At 43.2% G+C, this 21,721-nt stretch overlaps 3 protein-coding genes across 3 annotated transcripts; 2 read left to right on the top strand and 1 right to left on the bottom strand.

Moving 5' to 3' along the window:
* Positions 1–2,552: 2,552 nt before the first annotated feature.
* Positions 2,553–3,419, bottom strand: LOC310945934 (uncharacterized protein; the record flags this gene model as incomplete). The annotated part of the gene is made up of 1 exon (XM_083912196.1): positions 2,553–3,419. The coding sequence occupies one exon, from the start codon at positions 3,417–3,419 to the stop codon at positions 2,553–2,555; it is 867 nt and encodes a 288-aa protein (XP_083768322.1).
* Positions 3,420–6,051: 2,632 nt separating this feature from the next.
* Positions 6,052–6,930, top strand: LOC310945935 (uncharacterized protein; the record flags this gene model as incomplete). The annotated part of the gene is made up of 1 exon (XM_083912197.1): positions 6,052–6,930. One exon carries the CDS (start codon positions 6,052–6,054, stop codon positions 6,928–6,930), a length of 879 nt encoding a protein of 292 aa, XP_083768323.1.
* A 2,599-nt stretch (positions 6,931–9,529) lies between these two features.
* hic2 (hypermethylated in cancer 2) lies at positions 9,530–21,390 on the top strand. The gene is made up of 2 exons (XM_083911767.1): positions 9,530–9,606; positions 19,516–21,390. Exon 2 carries the CDS (start codon positions 19,586–19,588, stop codon positions 21,308–21,310), a length of 1,725 nt encoding a protein of 574 aa, XP_083767893.1. The 5' UTR covers positions 9,530–9,606; positions 19,516–19,585; the 3' UTR covers positions 21,311–21,390.
* The last annotated feature ends 331 nt before the right edge of the window (positions 21,391–21,721 follow it).

Raw genomic sequence — 21,721 nt, forward strand, 5'->3', positions numbered from 1 at the left:
GCCGTGACAAGGCCTGCACGGCTGCCGTTCAGTTATCTTGTCTGTCTGCATTTAACAATAAATAGGTCTTTAATATGTTACATTTCAAATGCAGTTATGTTAACATAGCATGTGGTGATACAGCGAGTGAACCCCAAGTCTAGTATTAGACTAGTTTCCCTTTAAAGTTGTTGATCCAAACTGTTGTATGTTTTCTGTTTTTGCTCCACGCACTTTCCCCCACGGCAACCCTGAGTGAGGGGCTCGCCCACAGATACAGGGACGGAGTACACAGAGCGTTGCTCTGGGATAAAACTGTCATTGGGTTTACGGCGTCGTTTTTAATGTTCAAATATTTCCCCGTCAGCGAAGACGGAACCATATAGAGCACGGCTGGGCTCCACAGCACCAAGAAAAACACAACAAGAAAACTGCTGGTGCCTTGCAACGACGAGCAACTTGATGGTCATGAATATTTTTGTGGTAATAATCAGCATCAGACTGATTCTGCTGTATGCTGCGATCTCTATGGCTGGAGAAAGAGGCGCCATGTGCTGAATGAGCAAGATGCCATAACAATGCATCCAGCTGTACACGTTGACACATATTATCACTCCTGTGGTGAGTAAACGACCATAAAAGAATTGATGACACACGGCAAAATATGGGTCAAACTGGGCGAATAAAGACGTCATGATGTTAGCTCCAAGAAGGGAGGGTAAAATCAAACAAGTCCCATTTTTAGAGGGGAAGCTCACACGCACATCGAAGAGAAATTGATGGAAACTACCACAGCCGGTCATTGTATTAGAAACACTCGTGTTCAGCATAAATATGCACCGATTTTGTCTTAAAAGTGCATGGGCTTTAATTATACACCATGCCACGGAAGCTGCCTCTATCACGGTGCTAGCCCCGGCCAAGACATGAAACATGAAAAGAAAATAGTCAAAGTCAACACACAGAGGAACGTGCGTCCTGTTGACGGAGAGGATCCTGGTGAGAGTGCACAATGGAAGCAACCCAACCTGCACCGCGACCGAAGCAGAGAAGCACTCCTGTTTCAAAGTCAAATGTCGTTTTTTCTTTGTAAATTAGACAGTGGTGATGTTAGGGGATGGGACGCGTATAGGAGGAAACAATGATTGTGTAACTGATGATAAATGACGTCACCCTTTCCCCTTGTGATCAATTTTATTTCGAGTTGTTTTTCAATAAACGAGTAAAATCCCTCTTATTCACATCAACCAACAACAGAAAAACACGACCGAGGTGGTCTTTTAAATTCATATGCGCATAGCGTAAACAAGCTTAGCCTTTCACCATCACAACCGTGTTGTTGGGGCCAAAACTATTAACAGCGACAATACGGAGCTGACCAAGGTCCTGGAGCTGCGTCAGTGGAGCTGCCCGCGATGCTCGACTGCAAATCATCAGCAACACAGCCAAGCTGACCATGGTCCTGAATTTGCGGCTGACAGCGACACGGAAGCTCCCCGATTTACAAACTCCAGTCAAATTTTGAATTAAATGAATACGCTTCATATAGCATTCACCTTTTTATCCTGGTTACTCTTACTGTCGCTACAGTTTTAGTATAGTCCATCATTTTTTGGCTTTTTGTGTTCGTTAAGAGAGAAAAAAAAGACTAAATCCTCATGAGCGAGCTCTAAAAGTTCAATTTCATGACTAACCTGAGGAATATCTAACCGCTAGATCCACCATGTTTGTGGGATTGTGTCTTCACTCTTTTATTGTAACGGTCTATATCCCAGCATGTGCTTCAGGTTGCATGTTGGCCAATGGTACCAAACCAAATAAACTTGAATTTCACAACTCATACTGCAAAAGTGGTCGTGTATCATTAAACAGCATTACAGTTATGGTTTCAATCAGTCTGAGGTGTTAACATCAAACCTTACTCTCTGTAAGGCCATCCATCCGGCATAATTAAGTGGGTAAAATGATATTCTATTCATATTTTAAATTCAATATGAGCAATAGAGACAGTTGTTGCAAAACGGTTACTGAAATGTTTAATTATATTCTGCTGAAAGCGTTTGAGAAAAATATGACAGGTCTGTTTCATGTGAAAAATATCGTTTCGAAGTGAATTAGTGGGTTTAGCCTCAAACTGTCATTGCCCTGGAAATATGTGGCAGTGGCGCACGCTGCCCGCACGATCACAAGCACAATTCATATTTCCCATTTGACCTGAATCCCCACATGCTTCAGTAATTTTATAAAACGTGATGATTGAGAACTCACATTCACTCAAAAGTGATTGAAACAAATGTCATTTTCAAGTCAGCCACGTGATCCGGTGGTTTATATCTCCTTATGAAACCTTGATGTTGATGCCGGCTGCTTCAGAATTATTTGTTCGTCACTCCGTCAAAGTTAAAGCCAATTCTGAAAAAAGAGAGAGAAGTTCGGCTCACGTTGTTTTTCTGATTCACACACAAAACTGGACAAACACGGCAAATACTCATTTGCTTCAAAACAGTGCGTAACGCGCGGGTTGCGGTTAAATAATGGCATTTTGAAAACACACTGAGTGTTCAGACCGACTCTCACCTTGTCTTCCGACAGGGACAGACCCTCCGCCACACTGTTCTCCACACGGCCTTTCGCAGCACCGGGCTGCCCCAGATGTACACAGCCGGGGTCACCAGCGCGTTCAGGCGTGCCATGGTGGCGAATAGGTTAGTTGCTTCATTCCTAAACCTCAGACCTCTCCTCGTCAACTGTCTTACAATGATGTTGACAAAGGATGGGCCCCACAGAGCCAAGAAGCAAATAACCACAAACACAATGATGCGCAGCGACTCCTTTTTGATGTCCCTCTCAGCACTGGGCGCCTCTCTCACCAGGTGGTTCCTGGCAATGATGTATAATTTAACAGTCATCAGCACTTTAATGAGAACTATAATCTGGAGAGTCATTACACCAAACGCGTTTATTTGAGCCGCCTTTGAAATAGGCACCATGTTCTGCACCGTGAGGATAGAGTATGTGTAAATCCAGCAAAAGGCGCAAATTACAACAACAAAAGACCTCGTTATATATCGGTTGTAAAAGAATGGATGGCACACGGCGAAGTACCGGTCAAACTGAGCGAAGAGGAAGGTTAACACATTGACACCTAGAAAAGAGGGTAAAATATAGTATGTCCCATTCCTCGAGGGATAGCCCTCTTGGACGTCGAAGAGGCCGAGGTAATAGACCGAGAAGCCGGTCAGAGTGTCACTGATGCTCGTGTTCAGCATGAATATAAAACGGTTCTGGCCTCGCATACACCGGCTTGATGATATCCCGATGACCACCGAGCCGGCGACGAGTACGGCGCTTGTGGCGAACAGAATATGGAAGATGAAGATGAGGAAGTCCTCCGCAGTGTTGAAGTCCACCGACAGAGGGATGGTGGCGTTCAGGAGCATCCTGGCGCTCCGCCAGCAGACGAACATTCATTATATTTATAGATGAATGGTGTTCAGAATGTAAGCAAATGTCACCGTCTCTAAAGGGCACAGGCTTTAGCATTAGAACAGACACATGTCAGACATATGGAAAGAGTAAATGAGGCCTAATCACACTGAAGCCTCAGGGGTGTTCGGTAATGGCAAAAACAAGATGAGTCTGTGCGTCTTGTGGTTTCCATGACGCTGTCTCAGTGTGTCAGATATCTTGATGTCTGAGGTCTATGGTTTAGGATAACCCAGGAATACCTTTATCAAGTTTTTTTCTTTTATCACTTTTGTTCATGTCTTCACTTTCCCCACTGCCAAGGCAGCTTTTATTTTACAGAGAGGAAAAGAAAAGCATTATGGCAATTAAAAACAACCAAATAAATTAAGATGTAATAAAATTAGATGATATAAAATACAAATGAATAGACCAGAATACAGTGCAGTAATAAATGAGTAATAAGAGCATTTGAGATGATCAGAAATTTAGCGCCATCTGTGTGCAGTATAGACAAAGTTGTAAACATAAACATTCTAAATGTGTCCAAGTTTGATTCCTGTTGCAATGAATGTGACTGACATCAGCTGACAGGAAGTTACCAGGGACCAAGGCTGTTGCCTAGCAATGGAATTCCATTGATGAGGTCTATAACTAAACCAGCCTCATCCTATGTTTTCACCCTGAATACTATTACTGATGTAATTCAACAACAAAACTAAACATGCTTTACATAAGCAAGAAATCTGTGTAATGAGATGTATTTTACTCTACATGTCTGTCTAGGTCAGTTCAGGCATTTAAAATAGAATAGAATAGAAAGCTCAATTGTCTGCCCCAAGTGGTGATAGAAAATTGTGTTTGACAAGGCCCCAACAATAAAACACATCACATATTTAAAACGCAACTAAAACACAAGTACAGACATGAAGGAAATGTTAAATAGGGAACAGTAGCCGGGAAAAAATGACACAGTTGTATTGCAGAATGATTCTGTTGGCCCAAATGTCTGCGCTGCCATGGTAACCCTGTTTTTTCAGTTATTAACTAAGGGTCATAACCATAGGGTCTATAATATCTCATCCAAATCAGCCTGCATGGGCATGAAGTGCTCATTTCAATCTTAAAAACAAACACACAGCGTTTATTATAACAACATGAACACATGCAGTAACATACATTCATTTATTTTAATCCAGGCACAGTTTGCAAAAGGTTGATTGGAAGTTTCCAGAAATAATCAGCATTCAAGTATTGAAGTCACCTCATTAAATTGTTATTGAATCGTACAATCTCATTTGCGCGTTTGGATTGCGTTACTACACAAGTGCCTGTCCGCTTGTAAGTCATTTAATCATTTCTTTCACTCTACATTACCTGACTAAAGTTAATGGGTTTTACAACCACTAGAGGGAGCAGTTAAGTACATTTTTCTCACTGAAGTCCAACAAACTTCTCTGCTGTTGGCAGTTTCACTAATCTTACACCAGATAAGTTCAATTAAATTCTGCAAATAAAAAAGTTAAAATTTAAATTTCAACTCAGTTTATGTTTTATTCATGCAGTGACGTAAATCCTGATGTATCGTCCCTCACAAAGGACAAATATAAACATACTGTTTTTATTGAAAGAGTTGACAATAAGGCAGTGCTAAGGATGCATCAACCTTAAACATAAACATGCATTCGACAAAATCCCTTTCTTGCCCGAGACAATAGGACCAAAGGGCCCAGTTACAGCACCTTTGCAACAGCCCATCTGTCTGAATAAAGGCACGTTGAACAGTGGACACATGCTGTTGGCAGTTTAGCTACAGCATCCAGACAGGGAACATGAGTTGTCTGCAGCAGCTGTGGTTTCTTATTGAGAAATGTTGTGTTTTATTTACATGCTAAAAAAAAACTACTTTTTAGTCAACTACTTAACTCTAGATTCATAATATGCCCCTGTTAGCGAGGGTTTATAAAGCTTAGACAAGCTTGGTATGGGCAGGTCATCATCTTATTAAAAGTGATAGTTCAGTGTTGTTGTTTTACGGCTCTAAAGCTGAAAGCAACAACTTAAGCATTAGTTTGGAAGCCCCAACTTTAGAAACCACTGCACAGAATAGTTTAATAGCAGGCCAATCGTTTTTCTCTACTTTCTTTATTGTGTACTTAAATTTAAACAAGCTTTCTGACTGTCTACTAATACATATTTCTGACAGCAGGGTTGCTTTCATAAAGTGCATAGTGCTTTACATAAATAGAGGTCAGACAACTTAAACAGAACTAAAAAGCCTAGCACATGCAGCTTTAGGCTCTATTAATAGAACTCATTTTACATTTGCCAAAGGTGAGACATGATGAAATAGATTTTTAAGTTGGAATAACAGATTCTAGGTAAAAGCAAGGTTAAGTAGATTCATTAAGGCCAGCTTGTATTAATGAGTCAATAAGTTGACGACCTCTGTGTGTTTTATCAGGAGCTTGTTGACTTGTTGTCCATGGACGGGAAAGTAACCATGTCAACGACTTCCTTCCTACATAAATAAACAAGAGGTGAGACGCTCTGCTGCCAGTCTTTGCTGTGCAATGAAGACCTGAACTCTCTGTTCTCTCCGCTTCGATGGGTAACAGCAGCCAGGGTTGGTCTCTTGTAGTGCCCCTTACGAGCTTTGGCAATGTGTTGATTTTTCTTTTCAGCATTTTCCTGCCTGCAACTATCATTTTCCTCAACATGTCTGTGTCACTCTCCATACTACTGAACAAGGCGCTGCGCAGCGAGAATCGCTTCATGTACATGCTGAGCACCTGCTTCAGTGACATCTGCACCGGTGTGTCATATTATTACGTTGGTGTTCTCGATGTGAAGGATAGCTTCGACTCCCCTACAAGAACCTTTCACATCGTGCCCACATTTCTGGGTCTTTCTTACATGGCCATTCTGGCCGCGCAGGCAGACAGGTACCACGCGGTGGTGTCCCCTTTTAAATACTCCCAGCGCATGACCCGAAACAGGACCCTGATCATAATCTGTGCCTACTGGGTTTATGCTTTCCTCATCGTGGCTGTGCACGGCCTGGTCCCAGTCGGAGTAGCCAAAACGATCACGAGCTTGGGCACGTTTGTGGGGAACATCTTCACAGTGATTATAATGATAGGACTGAATATCAGACTGTTCATTATAGCCAGGTTCCAGCTGGAGAAAGACCCACCCTCTGAGGAGAGTGACAGCAGGCGTGCATCGGTTTATCTCATACTGGTGGTGGCTGTGTTTTTCTTAGGGACCTGGCTACCTATATTCTGTCATATAGTAGCCTGTCATTTCGTTGGTTCAACCTGTTATACGTTTAGGAATGAGGGCACTGACCCTCTTCGCATTTTACCCCGAGTTAATGCTGCCTTGACCCCGATTCTGTACATCAGAGGGTGCTCTGCAATCAGAAAAACGTTGCTCAACCGAGTGTGGAGACCCTGCTATAGGAAGAAAATAAGAGGATGTTGATGTGTGACGAGTCTAAACCTTGTTAACTTCTTAGTGTCCTCCAGAGATGCCTTGAAAGATGCTTTCCAGAGGTTTTACGCACTTTGGCTCACACCCGAGCACATAATCACTTCAGAAAACGGATTTGTGTTTCGTCAATAATGTTATCATGTCTACTTTTCACGCATTGTTGACACACATGTATTGTGCGGCTACACTCCAAAACAAATACTCTATGACTTGCATGTTTTTATATCATCTACATGTCATTACTTTGGATGGCTCTTGCTTGAAATGCTTTGTCCACATACACCCTGGAGGACTTGGTCCTGCACACCCACAGTCGCTATTCGCTTTATTTAAAAGTTGGATAGATGACAAAGGCAGCGCATTTTTACACCCATGCCAACATAACCAAACTAATAAAGCTGTGAAGACGTCATTGTGATTGCACACAAGCTGTCAAACCCTGAGGTCAAGTTTAGTTTTGTGTTTCTTTGAAGATGTTGAAAATGTTTCATCATCCTGTTTGTCCTCAGGCTTATTATTCCCACTATTGCGCATGATGAGTCTGAATATGTGGCTAGAAGAAATGTTGTTCCACAAAGAAGTTAATGCAAGTTGATGGAAGGAAATCAACATATGAGATATTATTGAATGGTATATATGGTGGTATATATATATATATATATATATATATATATATATATATATATACCAATAAAGTAAAGTAAAAGTCGTCTATTTTGTCAACATCTTTATTTTGCGACGTTTTTATTGGACACATATACATCTTATTACTTGTTCTGCTAAGACACTGATTTGAATCCACGAAACTTTAAATAAAAAATTAATTATTAAAATCAAATAGAGTAGTAAACGTTAACCGTTTGTCATTGAAACTTAGCATAAATGTCCAGATTTATTGTCTGTATTCACTGAATTTTTGTGCAAATTCCCATTGCACATATGGTTATTAGATATGTATTTAACACTTTATGGTAAAGATACATTAATTATGTTGAATGAATGCATGAAAACACACTAATTAATTGATTCATTAATGTAATACTTCACACTTAATGCAACATTTAAGGCATCGCGAGCATCTGGTTTCGGGGTTATTGATGATGTTCAAGGAAAGTCTGTCGTTAAAAGGAAATCAGGGCACATGCACTCTGTTGAATCCCAAGTGTTGTAAGATCAGAATGACTTTTTCATGACTTTTCATGTTTGTAGCCCTTCAAATAAAGTGTTTTGTCGCATGTTTTATGGCCAGTGTTGTTTTTGGTGAAGGATCTTCGGGTAAAGATCGAGTTAATAATACAGAAACACATGCAGTGCGTCCATAAGCACCTTGACTGTGCATTTTGTGTGCCGAGCTTCCTCGCAGATGATGCACTTTCCGCTGCAGCCGCGGCGTGTCAGGAGAGCACTTTGGCACAGCGCCATCTCTTCTTATTAGTGGGATGTGAACCATAAGCATTAAGCATGGGAGATTAAACCGACACGCTATCTGGATCAATCTACGTCTCTTCAGCAACTTGCAGGTGATGGCCAATAATATTCATTATTAGCTGCAGCCAGGTGGCATCATTATAGTCATCTCACTGGTAGAGGTCCAATAAATGGTATGTAGGTGAAACCCATCATGTATCCTGGTTTCTATTGGCTCAGGGCTGGTCTGGATCCTCTGGGCTAAGAGGAGGAGCCAACATATGCCACATTTCCGCACATCTGGTGACCAAGTTTTGAACCAGAACCAGCTCTTTCCTTTGATACCTGTAAATCACCCTGCCACCGATCATCTACAGATCTTTTATGGATTTTAACTCAAATTTGAAGTTTCAAGTTTCAGTTTTCACCTTAAGTGCAACTAATGAATGAATAAAAAATGAACAGATGCGGGTTTCTATGGTGATTGTAATATGCGCATTAAATAAGTGCATATTGAAGCTCATAGCCTAGTCCACTGGTGAAGACCCATGGGCTTGCAGAGAAACATAGTGTACACTGCAAAAAATATCCAATTACTTCACCTGAGCGAGCTTTTAATATTTGAACCCGGTAAAGTCATACCTGGTCATTTCATTCGCTTACGATACAAACTTGATTACAAAATGTTCCATCATAAAATGGAAACCGATGGTGGTTATTTCAATTCACGGCCTGCTGACACTTTTATTGTATTTTGGTGAAACTGCATTCGAGACCTGCGGGTTTCGCTCACACCTTCTCATAAAAATGTGGTTTGTATCATTGTACTTTTTTTTTTTTTTTTTACAGAGAAGCTGGCCTTTACATTACACAAAATAACTTGTCAAGTCAGACATTTTTTGCAGCGTAGACCCGCATACAGCAGTATAGGACCATGGCTGAGTCGTGCTGCTGCTGGGAGAAGAAGGCCTAAACCACAGTTTGAACATATCCCTCCCTCCGTGTGTTGTGTGTGTCTCTCCCTTTCTCTCTCTGCCATCTTGCAGGTAAAGTTGCCAGGGGTCCTGGGCTGAGAAAGTGGCCAAACCCTCCCACAGTGGGATGTTTTCTCTGCTGCACTCTGGGCTGGTTTCTATTCAAATGTGGGTCAGGGGTGAGGAAGCCTAACGTCATAAGCTTGCAACATGGCGTCCCGAAGGCTGTGAGATGAGCAAGAGGATGGTAAAGAACGCTTGAGAACGATCCTACCGATGTAATAAGGTAAGAAATTGTTTCCCCATAGGGCGGATTGCAAAATGCGCAACGGGGCTGTTTTCGCGTCTGTTTTGATCGGAGCGTTTTTCTCCCAGTTGCCGCAAGAATCGCAAACGGTTTTCGGCGTTACGGTGGTGTTTTTTTCCACGGCGTGCCAACAAAAAAGGGGCTCCGTTGATGCCTATTCTGGCTCCACCAGCATACTTGACAAGCCGATAAATGCCACATTATTTGTTCAGTTTTACCACGGCTCCGAGTCGAAACCGCATCTAAATTGTTTGCAGGTGTTGTTGCGTTTATTTTGGCATCGTGGGCTTTTAAGAGATGCCCCACGGGACGAGTGTGTACCAAATATTCACCAGGCTGGCAAAGCACATTAGGCGACGGAAAGGACCCACAAACGGCTCGTCACAGAAACGTTTCCACACTTAAGCTCGTTTCCCTGTTTTATAAGCCAACATTTTCAATGAACTGTGTACCAGAATGAAAATGATTCATTTGAATCGACCTCTCTGGTGTAATCATAACATTGACTTATTTCTCAAATAGCAGTAACTTGCACTCACAACTAAACAAAAAACACGACTCGTTCTGCGGATTTTACGCACGGTATTTCATCTTTCCATCATCTTTATAATCATAGAGATGTGACAGCCGTTACAGATGTTACACTCAATGTAATCTGCATTTTTCTATGCAGGTAAATCCACATTGGTCTTAGGTACGGCTAATTCAATTGATTTAACGGGGTTATGTGTATATACCCAGTACAATGTAACCTAGATGCATCCACTTTCTGGTTTTAAAGGAACTGTATTGTATCGATGCGGATGTCTTCATAGTCCTTTAGGTGAGCTACTGCTATACATCGACCATCTTTGTGCTCGGCTACAGTGTGGGTGTAACGTTACAATGTGACCCAAACTGCTGTATAGAAACCGTGTTGCATGAGTGATTTCCGGGTGTTTAAAAAAATGGAAAAATAGTACTTTGAATACTTGATTATCAACCTCTAATCCATGACAACAAACCACTTTGTAGCTTATAAAACAATGCTTGTGCTCAGGTGCGAAGGCAGCTTGGCTTCTCAGGTGATTAGTGTTGTTAAAGTACCAAGGGGCATGCAGATAATAAGGCAAAGGAATGTCAGTAATGTGGGTTCCCTTTGCTGTTTTTGTATCACCAAATGTCTAGTTCGGTAAAAAAAAAAAATCCCATTTCTACTGTAAGTATCATTTTACTTGTATTAGTTTCAACTAAGAACAATTACACAGCACATAAAATGTACTTCAGGTAAGACTGGTTGATTGTTCCCTCAAAGAAATGTTTGTATTAAATGTGTCACTCTTGATGCTTGAGTCAAAAGTGTTGCCATAGCAGAAGCCAGAGGACCTCACTCACTCCAATATCAGCAATGCCAGGTTATTCTCCTGTTTTTCTTCTTGTCATACATGACATGAAGGTTTTCCATAGTCTTGTTTGTAGCTTAATCACAAAGTAAACAGTTCAATTTTTTTGGATTGGATACGTCAAGGCAAGCTGTTGAAGTAAATTCTGAATTTTGTTTTTCCTATTTCCTATAGATGTTGTGCCATTTTTACACTTTTGGACAGTTTTATCACATCTTTAGGGCAATGTCAAGATAAACCCATCTTTTTTTACAACTTGTCCAGGGTTGCAGGATCCTTTAGCCTATAATGTCAAGATTATAGGTTAGTATAGGTATAGTTTTTTCCCCGCTGCCTACACCCACCCAGAACTGCAGTTGAAGAGAGCAGTTGCTCTACCTGTCAGCCTAAAATTAAGCCTAACAAGGAGCCGAACAGTGCTTTTCAACTGTACCGTTGAAAAGTTTTTGAAGGCTTGATGGGGTGCATCCAAACACATTTCACACTTTATGCACATAATGTAATTTGGTGATGCTTGTAAAGATAGATTAGGGCTCCAGGCTATAAGTGTATGATGACAGTGCTGCATTTGTAACAGAAATAAGCTTTGAAGACTGTATTTACTGTGTTGTTCATGTGATCCCATTATAATAAAGACTGATTTGCAGGTATGCCAAAATTATGAACTTGTTTGAGTGAGAATGCCACGCTGCATTTGGAATTGGGATAGTTACATTACACTGAAATGTTTTATTTAGGCTATGCAGCGGATAAGTAGCAAGCTGGCATTGCTAAAGAAACGCCTTACAGAAATAAGAAGGAAATATTGACAAAAAAGTTTAATAAAGCAACGGTTGTACTTTTTTAAAACTTATTTTATCACCAAGCCTTACCATCTGCATATTATAGCTGTTGACAAATACCTTAGAAGTAGGACTGTCTAGTAATACGTGTCAAACAAGATCATTTACACCATGAAAATGACAGAGTTAAGTCAACTGATCAGTGTGACTAGTTTCATTGATTACTACTGACTACAAAGGGGGGCTGGAGGGTAATTTGAGGCATGTGTGTGTGTGCCTCATGATCCTCATGATCGGCCGGTGGGTCTGGCCTGACCCTACTTGTCCCTTCCCTGCTAAACACACACAGTATTGTGTGTACATTGTGATCATGGCTTACAGTGGCATGTGTGGGCAGCACAATGCAGTAAGGCTACTTAGGCTATATGTTCTGCTGACATGTAAGGCAAGGACTTATAGATTGTGCTAGGCTGTTGTATCTATACGGATCTGTCCGTTCCGTCCTGCCTACTTGAGGGCAGTCTGGTTCGTGCAGTGGCTAAAGCACCTCAGGGCAGGGTTGTTGTTGTTCTTTAAGAAGAAGAAACAGTCTGTGGAATGTAGTGCTGATAGCCAGAAGGTTATGCAGTGTTTAAAGGCTGGAGGAGGAGGAGGAGGGGGTGGTGGTGGCTCTGTAAAACCTTGGACCATACAGGATCACTCCTTACCCAACATGGCTCCAGGTCATGTGGGTCTACTGCTTTTTACCGGGAGGGGTTATCTTATCAGCAAAGTTTATTCTCTTAAGACAGAGGTCACTTTATCAACCAATCATATGTTCACTTGTTAGTGAATTGGTGGATTACTTCACTTTTAGCAAGGGTGCACAGTTTGATACAGAATGGGCAGGGGCCAATTGCTGGCCAGTATTACCGGTAGCCTTTTGTGAAAGCCTCTTTTTTCTCTCTTTATTTAATTACTCCGGGGGTCACTTTGGATACAGTATGGAGGACACAGAATGAAGATGCACACATACATAAACCTAGGGCAGTAAAAGTAGTAACTGTATATAACGTAGCTGGCTGGATTTGTATTGAAATCTGATGAAATGTTGTGAACATCTTGTATGTTTACACGGGATTTGCATGGAATCAGATGATTAGCGGTCAAATGTTAGGTTTATATTCATAACTTTCCTTTAACATGAAAACTAAACATTACCTCTGAGCTAAGTTAGCATATCTAACATTAACGCCATGTTTACTGGTTCTAACTTAATATTATTTAGCTAAGAGATCAAAGCTGTTGTTATGCCTAAACAGCCTTAATTTTCACGTCTCAAGTTATTAATTGGATCATAAACGACACTTGCCACTTGGAAGAGGAAGTCTTGGCCTGACTAAACCGGAAAGTCATATATATTGGCTGTTATCCCCAGAGGCTAAATTGTTATACAGATAACCAATGGGTTCTGAGATTGATGCTGTTGAGAGCTAACGATCAGTATCAACACATTGACTTAGAAAGCAGCCGTTACTTGGTAAAATTAGCTAACGGTAAAGTTACCAACCACAAGCTTGACTACCTTTTTGTAGTTTTAATTGACCTATATGTAAAATACAAATCTCTCACCTATTCTATGATGACATGTGGAAAGTGACGCCAGTCTCCCAGGTCCGTTGGTCCTTTTGGTGAAGCATTTGGTGCTGCACACCTGAAAATATAGTTGTTGCCCATTGGTGGCGGACGTTTATCCCATGAGTTTTAACGTAATGTCCCATCTATTGTTTTTTATATCTTTGGTAGTAACTCTTTGCTGTTTTTGAAAAAGGCCCAAGTAAGTTGATTTGGTTGATTTGTTAATTGCAGAGCCTAACAAAGAAAACACAATCAACCAATCATTGAACTAACAAAAACAAATTCGTAATCTATATGTCAAAACACAGTTTTTAGTTCTTTGAATGTCTGTTGTTTTGTTATTATTTAAATATGAAGTTCTTTATTATTTAACTAAAATGGGGGCGTGCCTTGTTTGCACACATGAGAGATTATACCTTTGTGCCTGTTACTCCCTCTAGACTTGGCTGTGGCTCTAGTAGTTTAGTCTAGTGTTACCTGTGGATGACACGCACACCGCAGAAGAAATTAATTCATGACCCGTTATTAAGTTGTGACCCACATAACTGCTTTCATCCTCCTTTTGCTGGCGTTAATGCCCTGCTGCTAGAAAATCCTGAAATGCACAAGGTTTTATTTGTGCAGACATTTTCTGTAGAAAAATGTATCCATGAAGTTGATTACAGGTTGAGTTGTTGACATGTAAGATGATTCATGTGTTTGTGTGTGAGAGAGAGAGTCTTGGCTTTTCTTTCCTTGCTGCACATCACTGGTACATGTGGGGTACGCAGCAACCTTTGGCCCCCTCCTGTGATGAAATGGACGGGGCTCCTTTCATTCCACTGCACCCTGGGCTGGACTTGTTTGTCTGTAACATGGTTGAACTGCCTAACAGAAAATTAGTCTTAATTGGAAGGGTTCTACCCAGCCTGCGGTAGGGATACCCTAATTCATGTACTTTCCCCTTTAGCCATGCAGCACTAGGGTCATTCGTCTGTTCACTAGCATTTGTATCCAACAATTCTGCATAAATTCATGTCTCTAAGATAAGACAGATCAGCCGCTCCTTCTTGTCTTAATGTTTTGGAGCCTTTTGTACAGCAGGACGTATCCCCTGCAGCTTTTCTGAAGAGATTATAAGCAGAATTGGATCAGTGTCCAGAATTCCAGCAGATGCTCTGTGTCAGAGCTATTCAACAATTTGCCATGGAGACACAAGTAGAGGAGGGTTTTATTCAAAGCAAAGACCACAGTTGGTCTGATTTCACTTTTTATTTCACCCCTCTAGTCTCTGGTTGGAACAAAAACCCTGAACATTCTGCAATCTGTGGCACCACAGTACTGCACTAGACACATCGCTGTGTCTGGTTTGGAACAATCCAAGACTAAATGGATTGTTTTGAATGTAGAAGTTTGGATCAGGCTTGAATTGTTTGCCGTGTATACACTTCATGGTCTCTAGAAGGTTTTTACCCATGTGACAGGGAAACGTTAGCTGTGACAGAGAGTGGCTCTTAGAAGTGTGTGTAACCAGCCCAAACTCTCAAAATATGTGGGCCAGTTTCCACGGTTGAATAGTAGTTTTTAAAACATACTGTGCATCCTGCCCAAACTAATTGCTCTGAAAAAGGAAAAGAAATCTCCATTACTGTTGCACTCCAAATATGACGGTGTTAAAAAACATATGGGGGAAATTGAATACTGACCACCTGCATATAAACCCATTCCCCTGACCTAATTTTACACAATTATTATTTTTTTTTTGAGCAATTAAATATTAACTGTGGACCAAAGTTTCTAGAATTTCTCTTTAAAACAAGATCATTATGGGGTTCCCTGCTGATGCAGCAGATATTACACAGGTGTAAAAGAAAATCTAGAGCGGGTAGCAGCAAAGCACAGCTGCTCTGTTTAATCTTCTCATTGTACTGTGAGTCGTCCTTTCACTCACAAGAGAAGTGAAACTCAGATAATTGCTGTGCCCATGAGCCCTGTGTGGATCAGCTTTACCCATGCAGCACTGTCAGCCATGTTGAAATGGCTCAGAGGTGGTTGCTCAGTGTTTGTATTTCAAACTGGCTTTGTACCATCCCCCTAGACCCTCCCCCACTCTCTCTGCCCACCAGCATACTCTCTGGGTGTGTGTATTCGGGGTGTGTGCTGTGTGCATGTGTTTAAGTGCACTGTCTCTGTGTGAGTGTGTGCACTTAGGGAGGCCCTTTGCTCATGTACATGATTGGCTCTCTTTCTCTGTCTGCTTCAAGCAGTCTTTACCTGCAAATCTGTTTCTCTGGCACATCTTCTGCACTATGTGACCATCTACAAGGTTTTTACAAAGTCATTACTGTATATTCTTTAATGGAATCAATTTGAAAGCTAACCCTGCGATATTTGTGTTTTAAAATCCTACCTAGTCTTGTTTTCTATTGGTTGTTAAGCAGGTGACCTTTCACAGTAGTAGGGTGTGTTTTGTTATTGCGCCACAGGACTTTGCCTCACCTCTGCCCTCTCTTCTAGCTCTCTTCTGGCTCTCTACCCTCTGTTCAGGAGATTAGTGCCACAGCCCACTGCTCTCTCAGTCACCGTCACTGCATGAACACTGACTCTGAAAGGTTTACTAGCTTGCTGTTTAATCCATAAACTCCTTGGGAAGAGGATGCAATGACAGGCACCAGGAAATTAAGTAAAACCAGATCATCCAGCTCTCTAGTGTACTCGGTTTCATTTAGAGGAGACACACATTAATTCACTGCTGGGGGCACTTTGACGCACAATAGTTTTCAGTTCCTCGCGGAGCAAAACACGGATATGTAATCCTGATCGCGTCTGTCTAGTCTGTGTAAACATCCCTGTCTTCTCATCTCCTCATCAGCAGGCTCCTGAAACAAGTCAAGGTTGAGGCTAAGCAGTGGGGTGCTGTGTTTTGAAAATGAGATTTCCCCCTCTATCATTAAGCCAAAGTCCATTTTCGAAAAGGTTAATACTGCAGGCAAGGTAAGCTGATCCTGTTCTTGAAGGGCAAAGTCTACCCTGGTCTGCAGTCCAAGCCCAGAGCTGCCTTTGGTTGGTATGTGGTGCCATATTTGGTCAGAGCAAGTATTGTGTCTCAGAACCGTCCTGACCAGCTATCATGCCATCTCTAAAGCTCCCTGCCAGTCTTTGCAGAGGGCTTAACAATACAGGATGCATTCAACCCTGCAGGAAATGCTGCTTGCCAACTACATTAAACATATGAACTAGTCATCCTGCATACTAAACATCGTTCTAGCTGTTTAATGCGTCATCCATTATATATTTTTAATGGATTAGTATAAACATGAATAATGTTTTTGTCAGTTGCATATTTGCACAAACTGTTATGCTTTGTTCATTTTATAATGTATAACCAACTAAGATTAATTAAGTCATCCATGACTGTGAGGCTGCGATGCTGTAACAGAACAGCCACCTGGATATGGTGTTGAAAGTGTTTCAACAAACTGCAAGGAGTGCCATGCAATCACAGATGGAGCTGAAATGATGGTGCAGGCCTTTCTGTCTCCTGTGGTATTAAGCCTGCTTTCCTGGGCAGCACCATTGGAAGGGGAGCTGGGCCTACACGTGTCCCACCCTGGCTGCATATAGATCAGCCGTAATCCATTAGCAGCTCCCTGGATTCCAGCCGGCACAGCACAGCACTGGAGGGGCCAGGGGGAGAGGGTAGTGGTGTGGGTGATGGGGGGTGAGGGGCAGGAGAGAGAGAGAGAGAGAGAGAACGAGAACGAGGGATGAGAAGAGGAGGGAGTGGGGGAGGGCTGTTTTTCTTCTCCTTCTGAGCTGGCTTCTCTACTCTGAGCCCAGCCCCCTTTTTATGTCGGCCTGCTGGAAAAGCCTCTTGAATCCCCCCCATAAAGCTTGCAGAGGTGTATGTTAAGGGAGAGACTTGACTGATATATGGCTTCCTGGCTGGCATCATAGCGGAGGCCCTTCTTTCTCTAGCAGCCCTCTTCTCCATTACCGCCTGCAGGGCTGAATGTCACACGCCCCTGTAGCACATTGTGCGATTAACTGCAGATCTGGGTTATGTATTCTAGAATAGCTCATTATAATTCACGCTGGGAACAGCAAACTGTTCCTGGGATGTATCTGCATGCCCAGTGAGAGGCTGGTGAGGGTGGGAGCATAGAGAGAAAGGAGGGGAGAGTAGCAGGGGAAAGACGGGGGAGGGGAAGAAGAAGACCATGTAGAAGTGTCAAAGCAGAGGCGGCAAGCCCAGGCCTGGACCTGAGAGTAATGATCACTCCAGCTGATTGTATCAGCCAGCCTGACTGTTCCAACAGAGCTGGCTTTGATACATCAGCCAGCCATCTCCAGTTCACTATTTTTACCTTGTTGTTGCATGGTTTTCAGTGTTGCCTGTGCTCTTTACCACCCAGACCTGCCTTTACTGTCACTGTCTTGAGCGGCAGTTTTTTATGCGAGTTTTTCCCTCATCAGAGTCTGTGGGGATTGTAATGCTTATCTGTAGGTCCTTGGCCAGTATATTCAAGGCCTTGTTTATTATGAAAGTTGTGATGCAGCGTGCCATTACTGTGCTTGAAATGTCTCATTCCTTGTGGAGGCTTATAGATCCAACATAACACTCTGTGACTTTAGAATGAGCTTTGGCCTGATACATTTTTGTGAATTTCAGCCTTCAGATGAACCCTTATTCCAGAGGGGCTTTTGCGAAACATATTTCTGGCGTATGTCTTTGCAATCAGGCTTGACGCTTCTGTCACTCGAGGCCGAGTTTAGCAACCTCTCCCTTCTTTTCTGCTGCATATTATGAAACTTGAATTTCAGTAAATCTCTTAGTTGGCACTAGGTTGAAATGGCACATTTTCACGTGTATTTACGGCTTGAGTTAAGCATTACTGTGTAATCTCCTGAAATACGGTATACCCTGCTTTGATCGGGGGCATTAAAGATGTGTGTCTATTTTCACAGCATGCCCAGGGCTTTAAGAACATGTTAAACATAAGTCAAGGGCACTCCCTGCTCCTCCAACTAAAGCACACTACTTCTGTTACATCACATTTGAGCTGTGGATCGGCTCTTTGCATATTTTGCGGTGCATTTCTTTAACAAAATGTGTTTTCAGTGTCAGGCTAGAAGTAGAGCACTGTGGTGTGTACTAGGTCATCTCTGTGTAGTTTAACAGTTGATGTGATTCATCTGTCCTAATTCCATAAATGAGGGCCTCTCTGGAGGATCAGGTGTTGCTGTCCTTGTCTTTGAGCCACACCTTCTGCCCCCTCCTCTGCCCTAGCTCCTGTGTAGTTTTACCTGCTCAGGTGTCACCTAATCCCTCCCCCCGGCCCTGCTGTGGCACCGACCCCCACCCCCAGACAATGGGGCAGGGCTGACATTACCATGACCTAATGGAGGCCAGAGTGAGCCGAGTTTCCAAAGAGGGCACCCCACCGAAACTAGAGTTACTCCGGAGATTGAGAAGAGAAGCTGAGGGGAGGCACTTTAGAAAAGTAGTTACTTCACCCTTTCTTCTTCTCCCCCCTGTGACTTTTGTGCCAGAACAGTCGCAATGTGTATCAGAACTTGATCCTTGTAGGGTTGCAATTTGTTTAGAAAGGACGTTAAGCGGAAGGGAAGGGTTTCCATTTCGAAGCTGCTATGCGATTTTGTGGCACGCTATGCTAATGGTTTGCTAATTTCCCCATGAGAGCTAACAGGTTAGACTGATGTATTCACTGTGGGAGTCATAGCACATGCAGGTTAATTGTGAGATTTGTCAGACATGCAAACACTGTAACTGTAAACAGTCAGTTTTTTTTAACCTGTATTCAATTGTAATACTGCTGACGGCTGCAGTAAACAAGAATACATTTAGCTTGAGCAAAAACATACTGCTTTTGAAAAACGCAAGTTCTGTCAATTCAACTAGCTCGCACAAAATTGATTAACATTTTTGGGCTTTTTCTCATCGTCAACTGGAATGTGGAAACATTTTGTGTGCCCTGTTAAATACCACTATTTTCCTTTAATTTCTGCCTTACACACTGTATTGAACAATTTGTCATTTATCATGGTGTCAGTAATTCTTCATGTCTACAATGTAACAATAACCTTTCTCATATTTTTTCTTTCAGCTTCAGGTGGTGCTCGTGTAGGAAGAGAGAGAGAGCGAGAGAGAGAAGGAAAGAAGGAAGGAAGGTGGAAATGGAACTGCCAAATCATGCCAAACAACTGCTGCTGCAACTCAACCAGCAAAGAGCCAAGGGCTTCTTGTGTGATGTTATCATTGTGGTGGAGAATGCACTCTTCCGTGCCCACAAGAACATCCTGGCGGCGAGCAGCATCTACTTCAAATCTTTAGTCCTCCACGATAACCTCATTAACCTCGACACAGAGATGGTTAACCCCTCTGTATTCAGACAAGTTCTGGACTTCATCTACACTGGAAAGCTCCTGTCCTCATCGGACCAGAGCAGTGAGCAGAACTTCAGTGCCCTCTTAACCGCAGCCAGCTACCTCCAGCTCCACGACCTCGCTGCTCTGTGCAGAAAGAAGCTCAAGCGCAGTGGTGGGAAACCCCTGCCGGGTAAACCCTCCACTCCAGGTCCCCTTAGCCGCTTACGCCTCAACAACCAGCGCCTTTCCACTTCTACCCCTGCTGGCCCCAACAACCACTATCCTCCGACCCCCTCTGATGCCGACCAGCCACAGCCAGATGAAGGCCTTCGGGACAAGCTCTCAGATGACGAAATGTTTGTTGGCAGCTCTGGGAGGAATGGCAATGGGGGGAATGGCAGCAGTAATGGTAACCTTAGCAGTGGAGGAAGTGCTGGGGAACCAGACCTTGGACTAGACCTGTCCAAGAAGAGCCCTCCCTCTGTGGGCACAGCCACTGATGCCCTCAGCCCACACAGCAACTCCCAAGAGTCCCCTCAATCTGCCTCAGTATCCACAACCAACAGTGCCTCACTGGATGACTCCTCTACCACCCTACCAGGAGTAGACACCTGTGGCTCAGAGACCATGGAGCTCAACTCTGCCTCTAAAGTTTCAGAGGAAACCCAAAACAATCCTGATGGCCCCCCACCCCAGAAGAAATCCCGGCAGGGTGCTCGCAAGAACGAATGGCCTAAGAGGGAAGCGTCAGGGTTGAAGTCTGAAGATCATGACAGGCCCTTGGTTAATGGGGTGATCGTGGGTCCTAAAGATGGCCGCTCTGACCAGTCCTTCCAGTGTAAAGATGAGGAGGAAGGAGGCGAGAACGGCCAGGACCACACAGATGAGAGCGGGCAAAGTGATGGAGAGACTGCAGGAGGTGGAGGAGGAAACGGAGGGGGACACCACAGCGCCAACTACGTGTACCGGCAGGAAGGTTTTGAGCCCGCTTTTGGAGACAACCTCTATGTGTGCATTCCCTGTGGTAAGGGCTTCCCCAGTTCTGAGCAGCTCAATGCTCATGTGGAGACACACAATGAGGATGAGCTCTACATCAAAGAGGAGGGAGGGACCTTTGTGAAAGAGGAAGATGAGGAGGAGGCAGAGGACCTCTCTGCCCCCGTGGGTCCCTCCAGCTTTGGCTCTGAAACGCGTCCGTTCAAGTGTACAGTGTGCAGCAAGAGCTACAAAGACCCGGCAACACTGAGACAACATGAAAAGAGCCATTGGCTGACCAGGCCTTTCCCCTGCAACATCTGCGGCAAAATGTTCACCCAGAGGGGCACTATGACACGCCACATGCGTAGCCACCTTGGCCTCAAGCCGTTTGCATGTGAAGAGTGTGGCATGCGCTTCACACGCCAGTACCGTCTGACGGAGCACATGCGTGTCCATTCTGGGGAGAAGCCGTATGAATGCCAGCTTTGCGGGGGGAAGTTTACCCAGCAGCGCAACCTCATCAGTCACCTGAGAATGCACACCTCACCCTCTTAGAATTGCATCAAGCCAAAGAACTCTGGGAATTGAAACAAAAGACATTTCTCTACCTTTTTTTCCATCTCAACAGCAAAGAAACGCACATGTACACATTCACATGCAGACACTCGCAGTTCTACGTATTAATTCCAGTTTACGGCGCCCTGGCTGAGTGAATGATGTAGCTTTTTGCCACTGTGGGCTTTTGGTGACAGTGGGAACTTGTTGATGCAAGGATCACGTCATCATTTATATCAAGCGACATCTGCTCACCTCTCAGGAGTTCTAGAGGGACAATTACTCCTGTCTCTCTCCAAAGTCACAAAGCCATGGCGGAGTGGCATGACTTCTGGTCTGCAGTGAAAGTCTGTCAAATGTGAATGTGGGTACTGATATAAAGTCATGCCCCTTCACCTCATACCCCTTAGC

Source organism: Echiichthys vipera, assembly GCF_963691815.1.
Source record: "Echiichthys vipera genome assembly, chromosome: 4".
NCBI lineage: Eukaryota > Metazoa > Chordata > Actinopteri > Perciformes > Trachinidae > Echiichthys > Echiichthys vipera.